This window comes from Mustela nigripes, chromosome 4 (genome assembly GCF_022355385.1).
Source record: "Mustela nigripes isolate SB6536 chromosome 4, MUSNIG.SB6536, whole genome shotgun sequence".
NCBI classification, from domain to species: Eukaryota; Metazoa; Chordata; class Mammalia; order Carnivora; family Mustelidae; genus Mustela; species Mustela nigripes.
The window spans coordinates 136,552,494-136,575,826 of record NC_081560.1 but is presented as its reverse complement, the minus strand read 5'-3'; the positions used below and the strand labels follow the sequence as shown (position 1 = coordinate 136,575,826).

The following is a 23,333-nucleotide window of genomic DNA, read 5'->3' as shown; positions in this document are numbered from 1 at the left end:
ACCCTTCACTTCTCTGTTTCTGCCTTTCCTCCCGCTGAGTAGGCGAACAAATCTGAGAAGTGGGTTCTAGATTGGGGGAGCAAAGAACGAGAACAACAGCTACATTTTAAGCTTGTAGACCAGCCGCTCCTCTGTGAGATGCTCTACAAGGAGTCGGGGAAAAAAGCCAGCAACTGAAAGCTCCAGAAAATCCTGATTAATAAACCTTTCAGTCTTGGATCCTGGTCAGTGATGACCCTTACCACCAGAACATCTCATTTCCATTTTAGTACTATTCTCTCCCTGCCTCTGTTGTGGAAATTTGTTCCAAGGAAAATCTAGTTAGAAGACAGTGAGCACAAAGAATTCATCAAACACACTTTACTTTTAATGTATTTTTTAGGTAAATATTTGGTTTTGTATTTGTGTTTGCATGTTGTCTCGGCTGTTAGGTGGTTGGTGTTTGTTTTATGCAGCATGGTTATTGGGAGCCTCATGGCTCCCAGTCCTGTGACTTTTTTTTTTTTTTTTTTTTTTTTTTTTTTTTAAAGATTTTATTTATTAATTTGACAGAGAGAAATCACAAGTAGACGGAGAGGCAGGCAGAGAGAGAGAGGGAAGCAGGCTCTCCGCTGAGCAGAGAGCCCGATGCGGGACTCGATCCCAGGACTCTGAGATCATGACCTGAGCCGAAGGCAGCGGCCCAACCCACTGAGCCACCCAGGCGCCCCAGTCCTGTGACTTTTTATCTTGGGGTCGGGAGTTCAAGCCCCCACACTGGGTGTGGAGATTGCTGAAAATAAATAAGTAAATAAATAAACAGACTTTTAAAAAAAGAAAAAAGATCATTCTCTGCTTTATTTATTTATTTATTTAAAATTTATTTTTTTATTTAAAATTTATTTATTTGACAAAGAGAGACACAACGAGAGAACGAACACAAACAGGGAGAGTGAGTGGGGGAGGAGCAGGCTTCAAGAGCAGGGAGCCCGATGTGGGGCTCAATCCCAGGACTCTGGGATCATGACCTGAGCCAAAGGCAGATGCTTAACCACTGAGCCACCCAGGTGCCCCCATTCTGTGTTTTAAAGCTTAAAGTTAGTTTAGCGTATATAGCATAGCATATTTAGCATAATAAATATAACTATATATAATATATATAATAAATATAATTATAAATATATAAATTAAATATATAAATATAATAACTATATGTAATATATATAACTATATATTATATATAGTAATAAATATAATTAACTGCTGGGGCTAAATAAATAGCCCCAGCAGTTAATTATAATTATTGTGCCCAGTGAAGAGTCTTAGAAGTGAATAAAGAATTTCTTAAAACTGAGAAGAAAAGGGGTGCCTGGGTGGCTCTGTGGGTTAAGTCTCTGCCTTCGGCTCAGGTCATGATCTCAGGGTCCTGGGATCGGGCCCCGCATTGGGCTTTCTACTTGGCAGGAAGCCTGCTTTCCCCCCGCCACCTGCCTCTGCCTACTTGTGATCTCTGTTAAGTAAAAAAAAAAAAAAAAAAAAAAAAAAAACCTTAAAAAAAAAATGAGAAAATAGCTGAAGATTCATGTTTTGCAGAAAGACTCATGGGATATATGACCTTTTAAAGTCCTGCACAGTCCACTTTGTTAGTAGCATGTGTAGGAGTGATACACTCTTGGCCTTATTATTGTTACTACTTTTTAGACTTGGGAAGACCCAGGACACAATGACAAGCATACTGGCTGTTGTGGTGACAATGATCCCATTGATGTGTGTGAAATTGGAAGTAAGGTAATGGCTCTGAAATATTTTTCTGTAGTGTTAAAAGATGATAGTCATGAGGTATACAGAGTTCATACTTTAAAAAATATTGTGAATAAAATACAAGTATTAGCGAAATAATGATGTCTCTTTGATAAATTAACAGCTTCTGGTTCATCTAAGCATTTGTATACTATAATCTGTGCATTGAAACCTAGTCTAGAAAAGTGTGTATATATGCATGCGTGACTGTACGCACATACGTGGGAGAAGTAGGGGTATTCTGCATCTTCAGAAGGCACATGACCAGTCCGTAAGTGAAGAGTACCTGGAGGTAAATTTCATCTCAGTGCAGGGCAAACCTTGCCTAATGAACCGCCCCATGCCAAATAAGCTCATGAGAGGGAATTTCTTTATCATGGTGAGAATTTCTTTATCAAGTAGGGCTGCTCTAAGATTATGACTACAGTTAGATTTCTTTATGATCTGTCTCAGGCTCAGGGAAATAGTTAACTGAAAAAAAGCTGTCATTGATGTTTTTAACTCATAAAGTTAAATCGTATTGTATGACTTGCCTAATTCAGCCAGGGGGTGGGGGGCATAGAATTCAGTGATCCATCACTCACACACAACCCAGGTGTTCTCCTTAATACTCATCACCCTTTTAGCCCACCCTGCACCCACCTGCCCCCAGCAACCCTCAGTTTGTTCTCTATCAATAAAAGTCTCTTATGGTTTGTTTCCTTCTCTCCTTTTTACTTTTCCCCCTTCCCATATGTTCATCTGTTTTCTTGAATTCCACATATGAGTGAGATCATACGGTATTTGTCTTTCTCTGACTTATTTCGAGAAAACACATTTAAGTATGAGTTTGAAACATTATGGAGGATTTATTCTTTGGCACAATCAGTGACAGTTCAAAAAATGTGAATTATCCTGAACCATGCTATTGCTTAAGTAATAAGGGTAATAGGGAATAATAGGGAATAATAGTAATAGTAATAAGGGTACCTATTTTCAATTTTGATAAGAGTGACAGGGATTTGATTGTTAGCTTTTCAAAAATTGCTCAAAGGAACAATTTTAAGGTAAGTTTGCAGAAACTTGGAATCTTCCATATTTCTTATTATCTGCCAAGTAGAACTTTTCTTCCAAAGGTTCATTCTGTAGTATTGTCCTAACTGTGGTTATTGACTCTCAGGTATGTGCAAGAGGTGAAATAATTGGGGTGAAGGTTCTGGGCATACTGGCTATGATTGATGAAGGGGAAACTGACTGGAAGGTCATTGCCATTAACGTGGATGATCCTGATGCAGCCAATTACAATGGTAAGGAAATCTGAAGATCTGATCTATGTCTAAATCTTATGCGCCACCAAACTTAACCTGTGATGATAGATTTGCCTTCAGGAAGCGATAAGCAATAAGCCCATGCCTTCAAACTGTTAAAGAATGGAGAAGCAAGAGGTGCCTGGGTGGTTCAGTCGGTTGAGCAGCTGCCTTTAGCTCAGGTCATGATCCCAGAGTTCTTGAGTCAAGCCCCGCATCTGGCTCAGCAGAGAGCCTGCTTCTCTCTCTCCCTCTGCCTGCCGCTCTGCCTATTTGTGATCTCTCTGTCAAATAAATAAATAAAATCTTTTTTTTTTTTTTAAAGATTTTATTTATTTGACAGACAAAGATCACAAGCAGGCAGAGAAGCAGGCAGAGAGGAGGAAGCCGGCTCCCCGCTGAGCAGAGAGCCCGAGGCAGGGCTCGATCCCAGGACTGTGAGATCATGACCCGAGGGCAGAGGCCCAACCCACTGAGCTACCCAGGCACCCCAAATAAATAAAATCTTAACAAGAAAAAAAGAGTGGAGAAGCGTAACATTGGACAGAGCATTGTTACTGCACCTAGGGAACTTCTTAATAATTAACTTAAAATTAACTCAACTTTCTCCTTCATTCCAGGAAAGAAAAAAACTGGTAGTTTGTGTTGACTGTTTTCTCTCTTCCTTCCATACATACTAGCATTTACTTGCTCTATTTATTTATTTAAAAATATTTTTTATTGAGCTATGATCTGCATACCATAAAATTTGTTTAAATATATATAATTTGGGCGCCTGGGTGGCTCAGTGGGTTAAGCCGCTGCCTTCGGCTCGGGTCATGATCTCAGGGTCCTGGGATCGAGTCCCACATCGGGCTCTCTGCTCAGCAGGGAGCCTGCTTCCTTCTCTCTCTTTCTGCCTGCCTCTCAGTGTACTTGTGATTTCTCTGTCAAATAAATAAATAAAATCTTAAAAAAAAAAAAATATATATATATATATATATATATATATATATATATATATATATATATATATAATTTTATGATTTCTCATATATTCACTCAGTTGTGCAAATATCACCACTATCTAATTCCAGAACATGTTCCCCACCCTAAGAGGAAGCCCCATAACCATTAGCAGTCACTCCCTGTTCCCACTTCCGGCTGTCCCTGGCAACCACGAATCTATTGTGTGTCTTTATGGACTTGCCTGTTCTGAACATTTCGCACAAGTGGGATCGTATGATAACGTGTCTGTCTGGCTTCTTTCATATAGCATCATGTTTTCAAGTCTCATTTACATCATAACACATATCAGTACTTCATTCCCTCTCCCTTTTTTTGGTGGTATAATTCACTTAACACAAAATTCACTGCTGTAACAGTTTTAAAGTGTATAGTTTGGTGGCATTTAGTACATTCACAAGGTTGCGTGACCATCAGCACCGTCTAGTTTCAGGACATTTCATCACTCCAAAAGAAGATGCTGCCTCTAAGTGGTCAGTCCCTAGGCCCTTCTTTTCCCAGGCCCTGGCAGCCACTAATCTGCTGTCTGTCTCCATGGATTTACCTATACTGGATATTTCATACACGTAGAATTTCACACACATGCGGCTTTTTGTGTCTGGTTTCTTTTACTTAGCATAATGCTTACTAGGTGCATTATGTAATGCACCTAGTAGCTGTAGCTACTACAGCTGTAGCTCGTATCTGCACTCCTTCCTTTTTATGGCTGAATTCCATCCATTGCATGGATCTACGCCACACTTTATTTATCAATTCATCTGTTGATAGACAATTGGTTTGTTTTTGGCTGTTAGGAATAATGCTGCTGCTATGAACATTCCTGAACAAGTTTTTTATGTGGACATATGTTTTTAATCCTCTTGGATATAGATACCTAGGCGTGGAGCTGCTGAGTCATATGGGGACTCTCATGTTTAACCTTTTCAGGAATGGCCAAACTCTTTTCCAAAGCAGCTGCACCATTTTACAGTCCTGCCGCTGGCCATCAGTGTTCTAATTTCTCAACTTTCTTGCCCACTTGTTACTTTTTTTTTTCCCCCATTATAGCCTTTCTAGTTCTTTATGTATTCTGGATACTAGACCTTTATGAGATACATGATTTACCTGTATCTTCTTCTACTTTGTAGATTGTCCTTTAATTTTCTTAATGAAAGCCCTCAAGTTTTCCATTTTTGTGTAATTTATCAATTTTTCTTCTGTTTCTTGTACTTTAGGTATCATATCTAAGAAACCATTACCTCTAGTCCAAGGTCATAAAGATTTACACTTATGTTTCTTTCTAAGAGTTTTATAAATTTAGCTCTCACATTTAGGCCCTGATCTGTTTTATATTAATTTTTGTATATGGTATGAAGTGGGAGGCCACCAACATTCTTTTGGATATGGAGATCTATTTGTCCCAGCACCATTGTTGAAGACTATTCTTTCCCCCATTGAATTGTGTTGGGATTATTACTGAGAATCAGTTGGCCATAAATGTATGGGTTAATGCTATAATCCGATTGTCTGAGTCCTTTTTGAAAAAGAAATGTTTGTACCTTGTAATTCTATCTTGTTTTCATGTCTATTTTTATATTAATCTTGTCTCTAGTTAATGATCGAACCCATTTTCATTATTGAATTGGTCTTCTCTTGCCTGTCTGAAATGGGTCTCACTGGACTAAAATCAAGGTGTCAGCAGGATTGTGTTCCTTCTGGAGGCTCCAAGGAAAAATATTTTTCCTTGCATTTTCTAGCCTCTGAAGGCTGCCCATATTCCTTGATTCATGTCCCCTCTTCAAGCCAGCAACTGCAAGGCAAGTCTTTATCACCCTCTTCCCTGACGGACTCTGCTTCCTCTGCCACATAAAGATCTTTAAGATTAAACCCAGCCAGATATCCCAGGATTATCTCCCAGTTTCCAGATCAGCTGATTAGCAACCTTAATTCCACTTGCAGCCTTTTTTCCTCTTCCCATGTAACAGGACATATTCACAGGTTCTGGGAATTAGGACGGGGACATCTTTGGGGACAGCCTTCCGCTCACCACAAATGATGACACTGTAATGGTGGATACATGATAGCATGCATTTGTCAAAACCTGTAGAATTTTATAGTAGCAGAATGATGCCACACCCCTTCAAAGTCATCTACCTCCTAATCTCCTGAATAGGTTACTTTACATGGCAGATGCACTTTCAGTTGTGATTAAGGTTAGGTCCTTGAGATGGGGAGAGTATCCTGGATTATCCACATGGGCCTCATTTAATCCCATGAGTCCTTGAAAGCAGAGAACCTTTCTCAGCTATAGCCACAAAGAGATGTGATAGCAGAAGAGTCAGAGTCAGAAAGAGAAATGAATAGAGACCTTTTGTTTCACATTGTCCTGTATTGTTAAAATTTTATAGAGTGAGAATGCGTTCATTCTGTTTGTTTACCCCTTGACAGTGATTCTTGTGATCAGTGTGTCCATTTTCCCATATGCTATTAACATAAGATCACAGGCGCTAAGTGACATGCTCTGGCCACAGTTAGGGAAGCCACACCTATCATTATGTCAGGGGCATTTTGCTAGGGTATCATTTCCCTGCAGTAGAGGCTCTTAGAACCCTGAAAACTTTGTCTGGGTGGTTGGCCCCATGGTGCAGGTAGTATACAGCTTTCCCACAACGTCAACCGGAGACAGTGTCTGTTTGCCATCCGTTACTGGAGTTTCTAGATGGATAGAAGTCTTGACTAGCCACAACTTTGGGAGAGATACACACAGAGCCATGGGAGAGGACTGCAGCAACCAGGTTGGACACATGGATCCTCTTTGTCATTGGGGGGCCCACAATAGCCAGATTGCCCTGTGAGCCTGGGGTTCCATGCAGGCTACAACACCAGTACTGACTGGCTGATTAGGACAGCCAAACCCAAGAGGGAACAACAGCACAGGGTGCTGTCTCTGGTAGGATCTTGATGTGGCATTAGGAGGCCCACAACTGTTGTAGCTCTGCAGACCACTGGCAGCATGCAAAGTGAGAACAAAAGTTGACTAGCTTTTTTTCCAACTTTTTCTCTTCTGGGGCTGATGTTCAGGGTTCCCCAGTCTGGATCTAGTGTACTTTTCAAGGTCTGGTTCAGGGTCAGAGAGTCAATCAGCTCCTACAGGTTTCTAGGCTGTGGTATAATACAAAAATATATTTGGTCTTTGTTTCCAGTTCCTGGCAAAGTACTTCCTGGAATTTCCTGGGTGTTTCCTAGTCTGTTTAGTTATACATAATAAGTCCTTTTCTTCAAACCTGAGTTTATGCTAATTAGTTGACTTAGGTGGGGCTCCTAGCTAACTTCAGACTGGATTGGTCACCGAAAGACTGAGTGATTAGAGGGCAGGAATGTTCAGTCCCACCCACGGGCCTCTGGGGCCAGGAGGAGAAATAACAGAATTCATGATATTCTTTAACTACACAGATTATAAACTGTACTTAAGGAAAGTTATTTTATAAAATTTAAATGTGCTTCTCTTGTTGAATGTACTCTTCCTTCCAGTAATACTTTTCTTGGTTGATTTTTTTTTTTAGCCCTTGTTTCTTCTGTTTGCTTGCATTGAACAGCAGTTTGGTCATTTAAAGTTGACCTTGAGGACATTGAGGCTAGGCATTGTTGATGGCTATACAGAAACCTTGAAAAGTTTAAAAGAATTTTAAATTATAAAATTTTTTAAACAAATTTTTAAAAGGATTTTATATATTTATTTATTTAGAGAGGACACACATGACAGCCACCGTGAGTGGGGGTATGGGCAGAGGAAAATCTCAAGCAGACTCCCTTGCTGAGTGCAGAGCCTTACGAGGGGCAGGGATCCCACAACCTAAGACCATACCCTGAGCCAGAGGCAGACACTGAGCTGACTGCTTCTCCCTCCCCCTCTGCCTGCCACTTCCCCTGCTTACGCTCTCTCACTCTCTCTGTCAAATAAATAAATAAAATCTTAAAAAAAAAAAAAAATCAGACACTTAACTGACTGAGCCACCCAGGTGTCCTAAAACATTGTTGTGTGTTTTGTTTTTTTTTTTTAAAGAGGATAGTTTCCTGTTGGCCAGAACTAGAGCATTGTGATGTACAATGCCTATCCTATACAGGGAGAAGTCTAGTCTCATTTATGTCACCCATCAATGGACTTCAGTATAATCCATTTTTCTTGTCTCGGTAATTGGGGTGTATACCTCTGAATATAGCCTCAGGCTGTCTTTTTTGGTATCTCCTGCCCTTCTCATACAAGTTACCTAACCTTGACAAACTCTTTCATTATGTAGCCCCCAGTCATATCTCCCTCCTCACCTCTAATAGAAATTATTACTGTATTAATTGTTTCCTTAATACTTAAAGTCATAGATGATTTTCTTTTCATGTGTATGTGCTCTCTTTTCAACAAGGTGGTTAGCTCTGTTATCTTTTACTTTGATAATCCATTCCATAGCTCTCTCAAAGTGCATACTTGAGATTTTTATTGCATGAATAATTACCTGTGCATCTTACAATCTACTTATTCTCTTCTTAGATATTAATGATGTTAAGCGGCTGAAACCTGGCTACCTGGAAGCTACTGTGGACTGGTTCAGAAGGTACAAGGTTCCTGATGGAAAACCAGAGAACCAGTTTGCTTTCAATGCAGAATTCAAAGATAAGGTAATGCGTCATTTAGAAGCATAGCTTTAAGCCTGTTTGTATTGAGACTATTTTAACTATATATATATATTTTTAATTTAACTATATTGTTACCATTTAAAGACTATATGGTCATAAAATAAATGTTTAAAGACATTGGTAAGATAGTCTTGACATTAATTTATCCATTTAAATGTTCTCTCCTGCTTTTGACACAAGGAAGTGAATTCAGAAAAGACAAAGTTATCACTCTTTGGGGAAATCTTGATAATAAGGAAAGAACTCTTATCTGTCATTGTAATGCATTTTCTTCCAATTATAGGATTTTGCAATTGATATTATTAAAAGCACTCATGACCATTGGAGAGCATTAGTGACGAAGAAAACCGATGGAAAGGGAATCAGTTGGTAAGCAGTAATTCTTCTCTGCATGTTTAACACATAAAACAGACCAGTTTGCTCCAGAGATTTTAATGATACAAACATACCGTATCATGGTATTCCCTTAGAAAAGAGAGAACTAGTTTGTCAGTCCGTGCTAAAGGGAGTGGGAAGGTAGATATGTTAGCAAGTGAAAAGTACTCATAAGATACCCTCTGAACAAGTACAAACTAAAACTATAAAGGGGACAGTTGAGAACAGAGCTTTGTGAGGGTAACTGGAAAGGCTTCCTAACATCAGGATGCTCAGAATGTAGCAAGTAAAATAATTTTGAGTGCAAGGGTTTTTCTCTGATATAAATACAGAAGAAGCATTGCAGCTAAACCAGTATCTACCATGCACACAAAATTTATTACTGCTAATAATAACCTAATATTTATTGAACAGTTAAATATTTGCCAAGCATGTAACAGAGATGTGTGGGGTTGCCTGGGTGGCTCAGTCAGTTAAGCGGCCCACTCTGGATTTCTGCCCGGGTCAATGATCTTGAGGTGGTGAGATTGAGGCCTGCATCAGGCTCTGCACTCAGCAGGAAGTCAGAGCCTGCTTGAGATTCTCTTCCTCTCCTTCTGCCCTTCCCGCTGCTTGCATACACACGCTCTCTTTCTAAAATAAATAAATAAACAAATAAGCAAACAAATCTTTTAAAAGGGGGGTGCGCCTGGGTGACTCAGTGGGTTAAAGCCTCTGCCTTCAGCTCAGGTCATGATCCTAGGCTCCTGGGATCGAGCCCTGAATCAGGTTCTGCTCCCCCGCACCCCCCACCCCCCACCCCGCCAGCCTCTCTGCCTATTTGTGATCTCTGTCAAATAAATAAATAAAATCTTTTAAAAAAGAGAGCGAGAGAGAGAGATGCAGGGAAGTTAAACTTAACCAAAGTCACCCCATGATAAGTGTTTCAGAGTTAGGACTCCTATCCAAGTCTGTCTGGCCTCCAGACAGTGTTCAGGATCATATACTACTTCTTGAATACTCAAAAATTTATGAGAGAATGACCACTATCACCAGTTAACTAATGTTCTTGAAATAGTAGTCAATGAAATACATAAGGGAAAGGATGTATTTTGATCCAGGAATATTGGAAAGGGAAGAGCAAATTGTCATAGATTATATGATTTTGTATCCAGAAAACCCTAGGGAAATAAAGAATTTAGCAAGGTGACCAACTACAAAGTGAATATATATATTAATAGCTTTCTATACAAGTGGTAGCAGAAACCATAATGGAGGAAAAGGTCCCATATAGAATATATAGTATTTAAAAAGAAAACACAAACCAAGGTATAAACAAGACATCTGCAGGACCCAGAAGAAGAAAGCTTTAAGACACTTGAGGAATATAAAATATTAAAAAAAAAAAAAAAAGTAAACTGTGTTCATAAATAACATTCAGTTTCATTAGAAAAAAAAAACTGCATGTGAAAATAGCCAGAAGAATTCTGAAAGAAAAAAAAAAATGAGGGTAGTGGTATCAGGGTGTAGTGTTAATTGTTTTTGTCATGTTTAGTAATACTGTTGTCCTGAATGTTTGATACTGAAGAAGAAAGTCATATCACTCAGAAGTCCTTTTGGAGTTTGGTAGACCCAGAGATGTCTTAGTTTATAACAAAATATTATGGATGAATGGTTATGGACCCACACGGGCTGTTTAGGAAGAAAACTGGCTAGATCCCTAACTACTCCCCATACTTCTTATGCCAGAGGTGCACACCAGCAACACCACCATGTTCTGGCTGTTTTGTTTTGTTTTAAGAGGTGCTATGACCAGGCAGGTGCTCCAGGAGTGCCCTCAGAGGCAGCTCTGCACATTTTCTCACGTTTAGCCTCTCTGCACCCTTATGTTAATTGGGTGTGGTCTGTAGGTATTTGAGTTTACAGCCCTTGTCTTACATCAGTATTAAATGTCAGACACATACATTTTGATGTGAAAATTTTCTAGAAAAAGTAGAAGGAGTTTTTTTTTTAAGATTTTATTTATTTGAGAAAATCATTTTAAAAATTCAGTTATACTGCATGAGCAGAGGGAGGGCCGGAGGGAGAAACAAGGTCCCCCACTGAGCAGGGAAGAGGACATGGGACATTATCCCAAGACCCTGAGATTCTTACCTGAGCCGAAAGCAGCCCGCTTAACTGACTGAGCTACCCAGGTGCCCTAAGTGAATTTATTAGGTTATAGCAGGGAAAGCCTTTTTAAACAGAGCACAAACTCAAAATCCATACAGGAAAGGTTTACTTTTCATATATATCAGGAGACAATTTTTCCCAGTTGCTCTTTTTTTTTTTAAACAAAATACAACGAAGGGCTAAATTCTTTAATACATAAACAGCTTCTTCAAGTCAAAAAAGACTAGCAATTCAATAGATGGAGAAAAAGGTAGGAGAAGGAAGTTTACATAGAAGAAGGTGTACAGTCTCATAATTTAAAATGCAATTCAGCAAGATAATGATATTGCCCATTACATTTGCCAAAATTAGAAAAAAATCAGATGATAGCCAGAGTTACCAAGACCATACATATGTAGCTATTGAGCTCATAAATGGGTATACCTTTGTGAAGGGCACTTTGATAGGATCCAGTCAAGAAATTAAAATTGCATATATTTCTTCACACCACCACTGCTAGGAATATATCCATAGTTCACCAAGATCCACGTATAAGGATGTTCTTTATAATGTCGTTTATAATAGCAAAATGTTAGGGAAAAAATGTAATGATTAAGTACATCTATAATGGCACATTAAAAAAATATCTCTATATATTGATATGGAATGATATCTAAAATATATTAAGGGAGAAAAGCAAAGTTCCTAGTAGTGGGGTGCCTGGGTGGCTCAGTGGGTTAAAGCCTCTGCCTTTAGCTCAGGTCATGATCTCAGGGTCCTGGGATCGAGTCTCCCGCTTCAGGCTCTCTGCTCGGTGGGGAGCCTGCTTCTTCCTCTCTCTCTCTGCCTACCTCTCTGCCTACTTGTGATCTCTGTCTGTCAAATAAATAAATAAAATCTTAAAAAAAAAAAAAAAGTTCCTAGTAGTGTATTTAATATGATCCTATTAAAGGATTAAAGGTGCAAGATAAGCACCCCCCACATACACACATACCTACACATATATCAGCATCTATGTATTTATGTCCACATTTTTTTTTCCGGGGTCGGGGGAGAACTAGAAATTATAATTGAGAGAAAGGCCTTCATTTTATGACTGTCTGAATTTTCTAACTATTTATATGTATATTTTCATTTTTTTAAATGTCAAAGTTATCTGGGCAGTAAGATTTTTTCTGAGTATGAGAAAATCCTAACATAAAAATAATTCTCAGGGATATTCTGTTCTGTGAGTCAGGATAATGTCCTGTAAAGTGAAAACACTGTCTTTCCACAAACAAGATAAAATGAGCAGTTATATATTTGTGTGAAAAAGTACGATCCTAATACACTGCTTTTAAGTTCTCAATTTTTGTGGTGTCTTATTTCTATAGAAATGATCTTAATGCATGTTAAGTAACAGGTAACTGTGGATATTTTCTTTTTCATTTTAGTAGACAATTTTTGATCATACCCATATTATACTAGTGCTATAATAATATATAGGAAATTTTGAACTATGGATAAACAAAAAGAAAACCTATGTTTTAAAAAAATCCCCCTTATTAGATTTTCCATAGATATTCCTATTAACATGTAGAGTTTTTTTTACAGTGCTTGTGTGAATGTGCAATACTTTAAAAAATAATTAGGATTATATTACATGTATAATTTGTTTTATTACTTTTAATTTCTAAAAAATTTTTTTAAAGATTTTTATTTATTTATTTGATGGAGAGAACACAAGCAGGGGGAGTAGCAGGCAGAGGGAGGGGGTGAAGCAGGCTCCCCACTGTGCAGGGAGCCCAATGTGGGGCTGGATCCGAGGACCCTGGGATCATGACCTGAGCCGAAGGCAGACGCTTAACTGGACTGAGCCACCCAAGCACCCTATGTTTTGTGATTTTTTTTAAAAAAAACATTTAACACTATAAGTATTTCCCTATATCATTAAGAATATTTTTATAATATTAGGTAACATTCCATCTCTGTGTAATATCTCACCTCCTAAATACACCATTTTAAATCATCCCCATTGCTGGATATTTTGGTTACTTCCAGCTTTTCATTCTTATCAATGGTGAGGTGGTATCTGTTGAAACTTTATAGATCATTGTTTAAATCTGTTTGAATTCTCAGAGTTAGAACTTCTCTATCAAAGCCTATGGGCTTTTTAAAAGTTTTTTTCCAGAAATATTTGTCCAAGAACCAAGTGTTGCTCCCACCAGGCTAGTTTATCTCAGGTGCTTCATCAGCACTGACAGGAACTGACAGGATTTTTTGCTTTTGTCTAATTTGGAAAGATATGTTTCTCATTTTAATGTGCATTTCTTAGTTATTTCAGCAATAATTACAGGACATTCCATCTTAGATTTCTAAATTTGAACTTGTTTAGGTACTAGAATAAAATTGGCAACAAGAATAACTATACCTTGGCCAAATAAAGAGAATATTTTATATGGGTGAGAAAGCTTTCAACTAAATCAAACTTGAATTTCATCTGGCCTACCATCTTCAACTTCCAAAAAATTATTTTTCATTGGGGTATAATTGACATAGCATTATGTTAGTTTCAGGTATACAGTGTAATGATTTTTGATATTTGTATATACTGCAAAACGATCACCATTAAGTCCAGTTAACATCCATCACCACCGATAGTTATAGCATTTTTTTTCTTAATATGAGAACTTTCAAGATCCACTTTCCTAGCTACTTTCAAATATGCAATATGGTATGAGTTAGTCATAGCTGAAAACTGGCACTTTTGACCCCTTCCACCCATTTGATCCACCTTCACCTCACCTCAGGTAACCACCGGTATGTTCTCTATATCCGTGAACTTGATTTTTTTTTTGCTTCTTTAGATGCCACATATAAGTGAGATCATAACGATATTTATCTTTTTCTGTGTAACTTATTTAATTTAGAATAATGCCCTCAGATGCCATCTTTGTTTTTACAAATGGCAGGATTTCATTTTCTTTTATGACTAATAGTCCATTTACTACATTTTCTTTGTCCATTTGTCCATGGGTGGACCTTTAGATTGTTTCCATGTCTTGCTGTAAATCAGGCTGCAGTGAACATGAGGGTGCATGTGTGTTTTCCATTTCGTGTTTTTGTTCTTCAGATAAATATTCAAAGTGGAATTGCTGGATCATAGCATAGTTCTTTTTTTAAATTTTTTGAGGGCCCTTCCTACTGTTTTCTGCAGGGGCTGCTCCAATTTGCATTTCTACCAACAGTGCACAAGGGCTTCATTTTTTTTTTTTTTTTTTTTACATACTACTAACATTTGTTATTTCTTGCTGATAATAGCCATTCTGACAGGTGTGAGGTGACCTCTCTCTGTGGTTTTGATCTGCATCTCCCTCATGATGAGTGGTGTTGCGTGCCTTTTCATGTACTTGTTGGCCATCTGGATGTCTTCTTTGGAAAATTTCCTATCCAGTCCTTTTACCCATTTTTAAATCAGGTTGTTCGTTTGCTATTGTTGTATGAATTTTTTATATTTTTTATGTTAAGCCTTTATCAGATATATGATTTGCAGGTATTTTCTCCCATTTAGTAGGTTGCCTTTCATTTTGTTGATGTTTCCCTTTACTGTGCGGAGGTATTTTAGTTTGATATGGTCCTACTTGTCTATTTTTCTTTTGTCTTTGCCTTTTGGATAAATCCAAAAATTTATCTCCAAGACTGATGTCAAGGAGCTTACTGTTTTCTTCTAGGAGTTTTATGATTTCAGGTCTACATTCAAGTCTCACCTATTTTGATTTAATATTTGTGTACGATGTAAGATAGTGGTCCAGTTTCACTCTTTTGCACATGGCTGTCCAGTTTTTCCAAAATCGCTTATTGAAGAGACTGTCCTTTTCTCATTGTATCTTGGCTCCTTTATTGTAAATTAATTGAGCTTATATGAATGGGTTTTATTTCTGGGCTTTCTGTCCTGTTCCTTTGATCTGTGTATCTGTTTTTATGCCAATACCATACTATTCTGATTACTGTGGCGTGAAATCAGGAACTGTGAGGCCTCCAGCTTTGCTCTTACTTCTCAAAACTGTTTTGGCTACTCAGGGTCTTTGGTGGCTCCAAACACATTTTAGATTTGTCCTGTTTACTGTGAAAGAATGCTACTGAATTTTGATAAGGATTGTGCTGAATCTGGATTGCTTTGGGTAGTATGAATATTTTGACCACATTAATTCTTAAAGTTCATGACCATGGACTGTCTTTCCATTTGTGTCTTCCTCAATCTCTTTTTGTTAGAGTCTTACAGTTTTCAGTGTACACATCTTTCCCACCTCCTTGGTTAAGTCGGGGCACCTGGCTCAGTAGAGCACTCGGCTCTTGATCTTGGGGTTGTGAATTTGAGCCCCACCTTGGACTTGGAGATTACTTTTAAAAAACTTATTCCTAGGTATTTTATTCTTTTTAATGTAACTGTAAATGTTACTGTTTTAATTTCTTTCTGATAGTTTAGTATTAGTATATGGAAAATGTGACAGATTTTTGTATATAGTGATTTTGTATCCTACAACTTGAGTAAACCTGAAATGCAAGTAAACCAAACTTGAATCTCTTCAGGCCTACCATCTCTATCCGTTGCTTTTTTCTTTTTTTTTTTTTTTTTTAAGATTTTATTTTTTTATTTGAAAGACAGAGATCACAGGTAGGCAGAGGGAGGGTGGGGTGGGGGGGGTGGGGGGAGCAGGCTCCCTGCTGAGCAGAGAGCCTGAGGCGGGGCTCGATCCCATGACCCTGGGATCATGACCTGAGCTGAAGGCAGAGGCTTCAACCCACTGAGCCACCCAGGTGCCCCTATCTGTAGTTTTTTGACTCTTAAGAGACAAGTTTTGTTACTGTAACTCATGACTACTTCTTTTTTATTTAATAGCATGAATACTACAGTGTCTGGGAGCCCCTTCAAGTGTGACCCGGATGCTGCCAAAGCTATCGTGGATGCTGTATGTAAAAGTTTTCCTTGAAAAAGAATGTACCTGGTGCTAAAGAGATTAAGATGATAATTGGGAGGGAAAGTACTTCCTTCAGCAAATACTGGGAGTCCCTCCTGGCTGCCTATCATTGTGTGAGGTCTTGAAATTACAAACTGTGAGTGCACACAAGTGGACTTTTGACTGAAGGGAGAAGCTGAGAAGGGTTTTAGTCAACTCTAATTGGGCATATAGTATACTTGTAACAATCAAAGTGATTCCAGAAGGTTCTAACCCAAATCCTGTGTGGGTATCCTAAGCCCATTTTCCAAAAGAATTAATGGGAACTTACTAGACTTGGTTATAGCAAGGACTAAGAAGATGGTCAAGTTTCAGGCGCCATGCAAGAGCAGTTAATAACCCTAGAAAAGACTTTCTTTTAGTAAACTATTCACGAAAGAAATAATTTTGGCTTTGTATTATGTTTAATTATTTGATTTGGATCAACCAAAAGACTGAACTAGATAATCTTAAATTATTTTCATTTACTATATTAAATGAGGAAAAGAAAATGAAATCTGACTTTTTACTGCCTTGTAAGTGGGGTGTAGCACAAGGAAAAAGAACGATTTAACAATGAAGCCAGTACATTTAGATTTCTCTTTATATCTGAATCCTGACAAAGTTGAGATGAATAAGAAGAATTGGAAGGGGAAAACCGTTGGTTAACAATCATAACTTTTCAATGAGGACACTCTGCCTACTTTTTCTGTATATGTGTATATATAAATTCATTATATATGCATCAATCTGTTATTTCAAGCAGCATTTCATTTTATTTATCCTCCTGTGTTCAATCAAAAGCTAAAGGGCCTGAATTTGTTTTTTGGCAGTAAAGTGAACCTTGCCTTGTTCTTATGTATTATAAATTATTTTTAGAATCTAAAAATTGGGAAAGTTATCTTCTGTTCAGATTTTTTTAAATTTTTGTGTTGGTATACCTTTTTGGCTTACTTTTTTTTTTAATTAGACTAATACATTTTAATATTTTATTTTAGTTACCGCCACCATGCGAATCCGCCTGCACAATACCAACAGATGGTAAGATCTATATTCTAGTAAAATTACACTAAACATTTCGTGTTTAGTGTAATTGTGTGTGGGAAAAATATATTTGTACCTACAGATATGTATTACACACCACATCCACAGAGAAAGAGAAAGAAGGGAAGAAGAAACATTTTTAGAGTTCCATACTGTATGTGGGAAGAAAGATGGCTGCATTGCCACCCTTCACACCAGCTCCCATCACAGCAGTTTCCAAACCATGACCTGCTGTGGCTCTCTGGGTTCCGGGAGAAGGGCTCGTGGATGTGGGAGCAGGTGGGGCTCTGGATCCCCCTCTGGCCACCAACACAGCTTTCTCCCCCTTTACATTTAGAATTCTCTGTAAGATGGTTCTGGTGAGAATCACATGTTTATCGATTAGGATCAAACATGAGAAAGCCCAGGAGAAAACACTGTGATAAATTACCTGTTTTTGCCATAGTGGAACTTCAGGTGTCCGTTTGTTTTAAGGTGATCTGTGGTAGAATACATGAAAGCAAGTATGATACTCGTTGTTATATTTCGGGTATATTTTAATTTTTTTTTTACTATTTTACGTTTTGATTCTTAATAGAGATTCTAATTTGGTTTTCTTTTTTTCCAAATGCAGTGGATAAGTGGTTCCATCACCAGAAGAACTAATGACTGTTCTGCCGAATACAGGCTGGTGATGCCGCACCCTGTTCATCTGGAGCCGTAGATGCAGAAGTAGCTTCTCACAGCTTCACATTCATAGAACTAATCTAACTAAAGCAAATTCTGCTGCGACCAATATATTCAGAATGTTATGCCTCTAAAAGCATTTTTCATATCTCAACCAAGAGTACGTGTTTCAATATCAAAGCGGTTGTTGTAATTTAGAAGTCATTTGTGAATATGCAAGATGAATGCATGTTGGATGTATATGTTTACCATGTGTTAGAAAATAAAATTATTTTGCCAAAACTTCATTTATAATATTTTTATTTTACTCTGAAACCTGACGTTACGAAGTGGGCATGGGTGCTATTTGGTGTTTGTTTTCTATCAGTGATCTTATAATTCAGTTTCATAATTATTAGATTAAAACTGACTTTATTTTTAGGAACCTGAGAGTGAAAGCCCTCATGTTTATAGTAATCTCGATGCTATATTCTTTTTTTTTAAAGATTTTATTTATTTGAAAGAGAGAGAGATCACAAGTAGGCAGAGAGAGGGGGAAGCAGGCTCCCTGCTGAGCAGAGAGCCCGATTTGGGGCTCAATCCCAGGACCCTGGGGTTGTGACCTGAGCTGAAGGTAGAGGCTTTAACTCACTGAGCCACTCAGGCACCCCTCTATGCTGTATTCATACTAATTCCTAACAACCCATTGCAAAGCAGAAAGCAAAACCTTGCTCACATTTTGAAATGATATAGTTACTTTCTTTACTTCTCTAATCAACAAATTAGATTCTTAAGTCATTTACATTATATTCTGAGTTACAAGTCCAAATACCTTTGTGACTAAGGTCTTAGGTTTTGGAGCTGTACAGACCTGAATTTTCCATCGTAGCCCATCTATTTTTCTCTGTAATCTTAGGTCAGTTACCCACCACCCAACTTCAGTTGTTTCATTTGTAAATAAGATGTTACTCATGCAATGGCCTGTATTAAGCAGATTTTTTTATTTGAGATCATTGTGGATTCACAAGCAATTGTAAGAAATAATACAGAGAGCTTCTCTATACCTTCCTGTTTCCTCCAGAGGTACGATTTTGCAAAACAATGGTATAGATACGACTGCCCACCAGGACACTGACTTTGATATGGTCCACTGATCTTACTCAGATTTTCCAGTTTTACCTGTGCTGCTTTGTGTGGTGTATTGTCCTGTACAACTAAATATCCCATGTAAGTTCCTGCATCCTGCAAGACACTCACCAGTTCGTTTTTCTTATTTTGTAAGCTTTTATTTATTGGGGTGCCTGGGTGGCTCAGTCAGTGAAGCATCTGCCTTTGGCTCAGGTCATGATCTCAGGGTCCTGGGATGGAGTCCCATGTTGGGCTCCCAGCTCAGTGAGATGTCTCCTTCTCCCTCTCCATCTGCCTCTCCCCCAGTTCATGCTCTCTCTCTCTCTCAAATAAATAAAATCTTTAAAAAAAAAAAAGAGCAAGAGAGCACAAGTGGGGTGTACTACATCCTTAATCCCTGGCAACCACTAATCTGTCTTCAATTTCTATAGCTTTATCATTTCAAGAACGTTATATAAATGGTACCATGCAGTGGGTAGCCTTGTGGGTTTTTTTCACTGAGCATAATTCCCTGGAGATTCTTCTAGGTTGTGGCATGTATCGATAGTTCATGCTTTTTATTCTTTTTATTACTGAGTAGTATTCCTTGTATGTATTCCTAGTATGTATGTAGGCTCACTCCAGTTTTTGGCTATTACACTGAAGCTGCTGGGAACATTGCCAGACACATTTGTTGTCTGCATCACCTGTCACTGTGATTGCCAGGTCAAATGATGGATGCTTAGTCTCATAAGAAGCTGCCAAATTGTTTTCCAGAGTGTTGTACCAGTTCACATGTAAGATAATTATTGCTATGTTCACATTTTATCCTGTTCAGGGTTTGCTCACCTTGGATCTGTAAGTCTGTGTCTTTCACCAGATGTGGGAATTTTCCAGGTATATTTCTTCAAATACTCTTTCAGCCCCAACTACCATCCTCTTTCTCTGGGAGCCTGATGATATGAGGGTTGGATCCTTTACTATCTATCGTCCATGGGTCCGTAGGCTCTGTTTTGTTTTTCCAATCTATTTTCTCTCTGTTCTATACTGGGTGAGTTGTGTTGTTCTGTCCTCGAGTTCATAGAGCCTGTCTTCTGTTATCTCCACGCTCACAGTGAACCTGCCCCGCAGGTGTTCTGTTACTATGGAACTGTTAAGTTACTGTATTTTTAGTTCGATAGTTTCCATTGGGTTCTTTTTTATAATTTCTATTTCTTTGCCAAGGTTGTCTATTTTTTAACTTATTTCAAGGGAATTTCTAATTGACAGTCTAATTGCAGTTTTAAGATGGCTACTTTAAATTCCTTGTCAAGATTCATCACTCCATTGTCTTTTTTTCACTCAAGTGGTGATTTTCTTCTTTGACAGTACGATGGGCTAGCTGTGTCCTAGGTGTTCTGTCTGTTATGGTCCTGTGTAACTCTTGGATTTTAGCGGGCATCCCCCACTGAGGGCTAGTGCATGAGGCTTGGCCCACTTTGTGTTTCAATGGCGGTTTAATTTTCAGTGCTTCGCACTGTTAATCAGATGTGCTTCGTTTCCCCTGGTGCCTCTGGGGCTTCTATTGGTCCCTGCAGGTGCTGCCTAAGGCCCTGGTGGGTATCTCTTGGTGGAGGAGGGGCGTGTGAATCCATGAACTGGTCCTCCCAACCCCCACCTTCCGGGGCTAGTGTCCCTGGGTGGGCGAGGAGAGCCTTACCTTAGGCTGCAGGGATAAAGAGGGTTCTAACCAGTGCACCTGCTATAGCTGGGTTTCTCCCTTGGGCTCAGCCTGCCTGCCTACCTGCCGAGGAAAATTTGGGGGAAAGGGGGAGTCTGTAGGGAAGAGAATACCTCCCTGGTGGCTTATTCCTGGCTGGACCCGTAGTGATCCCCCTTGCCAGCTGATGTTCTGCCACCAGACAGACTCCCACTCTCTAAGGGGCAGGAATGAGCCTCTGTGGGCTGCCTTCTATTGCTAGGTCAAGGGTTAGGAAGGACTCTCTTGTGGGTGGTAGGACACACATGCCCCTGCCACTGGGCTGCTCTCTGGTCCTGATCCCAAACCAGCTCGCTGCTTAGAGTTTTCATGTGGCTGCCTGTTTTGCCATTTCCAGGGTTTATAGCTGTACTTTGCCATGAGGAGCAGGGGGAAATGGGTCTACACCATCTTGTCTAGACCAGAATCAGAAATGTCAGCATTCAGATTTTAGCAATATTTCTCTGACTCCCTTTGTAAGTCTATTTTTAAATGTTGCCTCAATCACAGTTGTATGTGATTTCTGAAGTGATTTGTCAGGATGAGAAACAGGTTTTGTAATGAAGGGATTATTCAATGTGCAGGACTTCCAAAGACTTGGCCCAGTAGTTAGGAATCAGTCATCAAGGTTTCTGCCAGTTTTCAATGCAGTAAATGATTGTATTTTTTCCCGTTGACTTGGAAGTCAAAGCTGACTATGTCACCATAAAGCCTACTTGAGTTAGTTTTTCTGTCTGTAAGATGGTTGTTAAGCTGTCATCACAGGTAGAAGGAATGTAGGGGAAGGACTTCCTCAGTGCCAGGGTCACAGGAGAGGCTTGGTGGAGGCTGGTTGTTCAGAACTGTAAATCTCAACAACAGTGAGTGTGATCAGGTGCATTTTTCCAGCTAAGAGAATCTGAAACCATGGCCCAGCTATGGACAGGATCGAACTGAGAACTCCCAGGGGAAATCAATTCCCTTTCGCCATCATTGAGCCTAGGCCTGCGTGTGCAGCAGCTGTAAAGGTAGTTATGTCCTATCTGATCTGCATGTTCGCTCTGCAAGGGCTTAAACTATGCTTTTGCACAGCATGTTCTTTACATTTAGAATGAGCTGCTCGGCTTTCTGAGAGTCTGGGCAGAGGGGAACTTGCTTTCACATTGACAAGAATGCTGTGCAAATCGTTTCACGATGGGCAAGTACTTATTAAAGAATTATTAACTGGGGCGCCTGGGTGGCTCAGGGGTTAAGCCTCTGCCTTTGGCTCGGGTCATGATCTCAGGGTCCTGGGATGGAGTCCCACAAAGGGCTCTCTGCTCAGCGGGGAGCCTGCTTCCTCCTCCTCTCTCTCTCTGCCTCTCTGCCTACTTGTGATCTCTCTCTCTGCTAAATAAATAAATAAATTCTTTTAAAAGAATTATAAACTGGAGTTGGTTAGCACATAGTTCATGCTTCCCTCTGTCGGTCTTTGGAATCTTTGGTTATTACAAAACCTTTAAGTTAAAATATTCACCAGATGTAAGATGAAGCAATGAAAAATCATAAGGTCGTGTGGCAATCTGAATTTAAAAAGAAGCCTGAGTTGAATTTGGCAGTCTCTTATCAAAAGTGGCTCAGTGGGTTGGGCCGCTGCCTTCGGCTCGGGTCGTGATCTCGGGGTCCTGGGATTGAGTCCCGCATCAGGCTCTCTGCTCGGCAGGGATCCTGCTTCCTCCTCTCTCTCTCTCTCTGCCTGCCTCTCTGCCTACTTGTGATCTCTCTCTGTCAAATAAATAAATAAATAAATAAGTTTAGACTCACATTTACCCTTTGAGTCAGCAGTTCTATTCTGAGAATTCATTCCAGTTGACAGTCAACCAAGCGCACGGTGTGTGGCGGCTTTGTTTAGTACAGCAAAACCTGGAAAACTAATTGTCCAGTTGAGAAGTGGCTAGATATGTTCTCAGTACCTTGTAGCAGTTAAAGAATAGTTACCGGTAGAGCCGATACGGGAAAGATACTCAAACTATACAAGTGGTAAGAGAACCCTGTACTCCGCAGTTGCTAACTATGGCCCATGGGCCAAATCCCACCTGCTGTGGGTCTGATAACTAAAGCGGCCTTGGAACACAGCCACACCCATTCATTTGCGAATTGTGGCTGCATTCAAGCTACAAGGCGAGTTTCGTAGCTGGACAGAGACCATATGGCCTGCAAAGCCAAAAATATTTCCTGTTCAACATGTTGCTGAGAACATTTGCCAATCCCTGCTCTCTCCTATGATCCTATTTGTGTTTTCCACAAAATGAGCATGGGGGAAAAGACATGTATTAGTGGATATGCCTGTATGGGCATAGACAATTTCTGGACACAAAACCCACCACAGTTAACAAGGATTATCTCGGTGGGAACCTAGGGATAAGTGTGGAAGAAGCAGGGTCTGGGGAGTTTCTTTTCACTTAGTAAGCTTCTGTGCTCTTTGAATTGTTTTTCTAAAACCATGTGTAACCTAATTTTTTTTTAAAGAAAATTGAAGTAGGAGAACACCAATGGATAGTACTCAGCACAGCTCCTGGCAGAGGGCTCCCGGCTCCTGGCAGCCTCTCTCCCTGTGAGCCT

General features: G+C 39.3%; 1 protein-coding gene across 1 annotated transcript in view; it reads left to right on the top strand.

Moving 5' to 3' along the window:
• The window catches only part of PPA1 (inorganic pyrophosphatase 1), a 36,401-nt gene extending 18,185 nt beyond the window's left edge, over positions 1-18,216 (top strand). Inside the window, exons 5-11 of the mRNA XM_059395834.1 lie at positions 1,681-1,767; positions 2,939-3,065; positions 8,593-8,720; positions 9,022-9,107; positions 16,123-16,192; positions 17,218-17,260; positions 17,877-18,216. Coding sequence (XP_059251817.1) covers positions 1,681-1,767; positions 2,939-3,065; positions 8,593-8,720; positions 9,022-9,107; positions 16,123-16,192; positions 17,218-17,260; positions 17,877-17,908 — 573 coding nt within the window. The 3' untranslated portion in view covers positions 17,909-18,216. The remainder of the gene's footprint in view (positions 1-1,680; positions 1,768-2,938; positions 3,066-8,592; positions 8,721-9,021; positions 9,108-16,122; positions 16,193-17,217; positions 17,261-17,876) is intronic.
• The last annotated feature ends 5,117 nt before the right edge of the window (positions 18,217-23,333 follow it).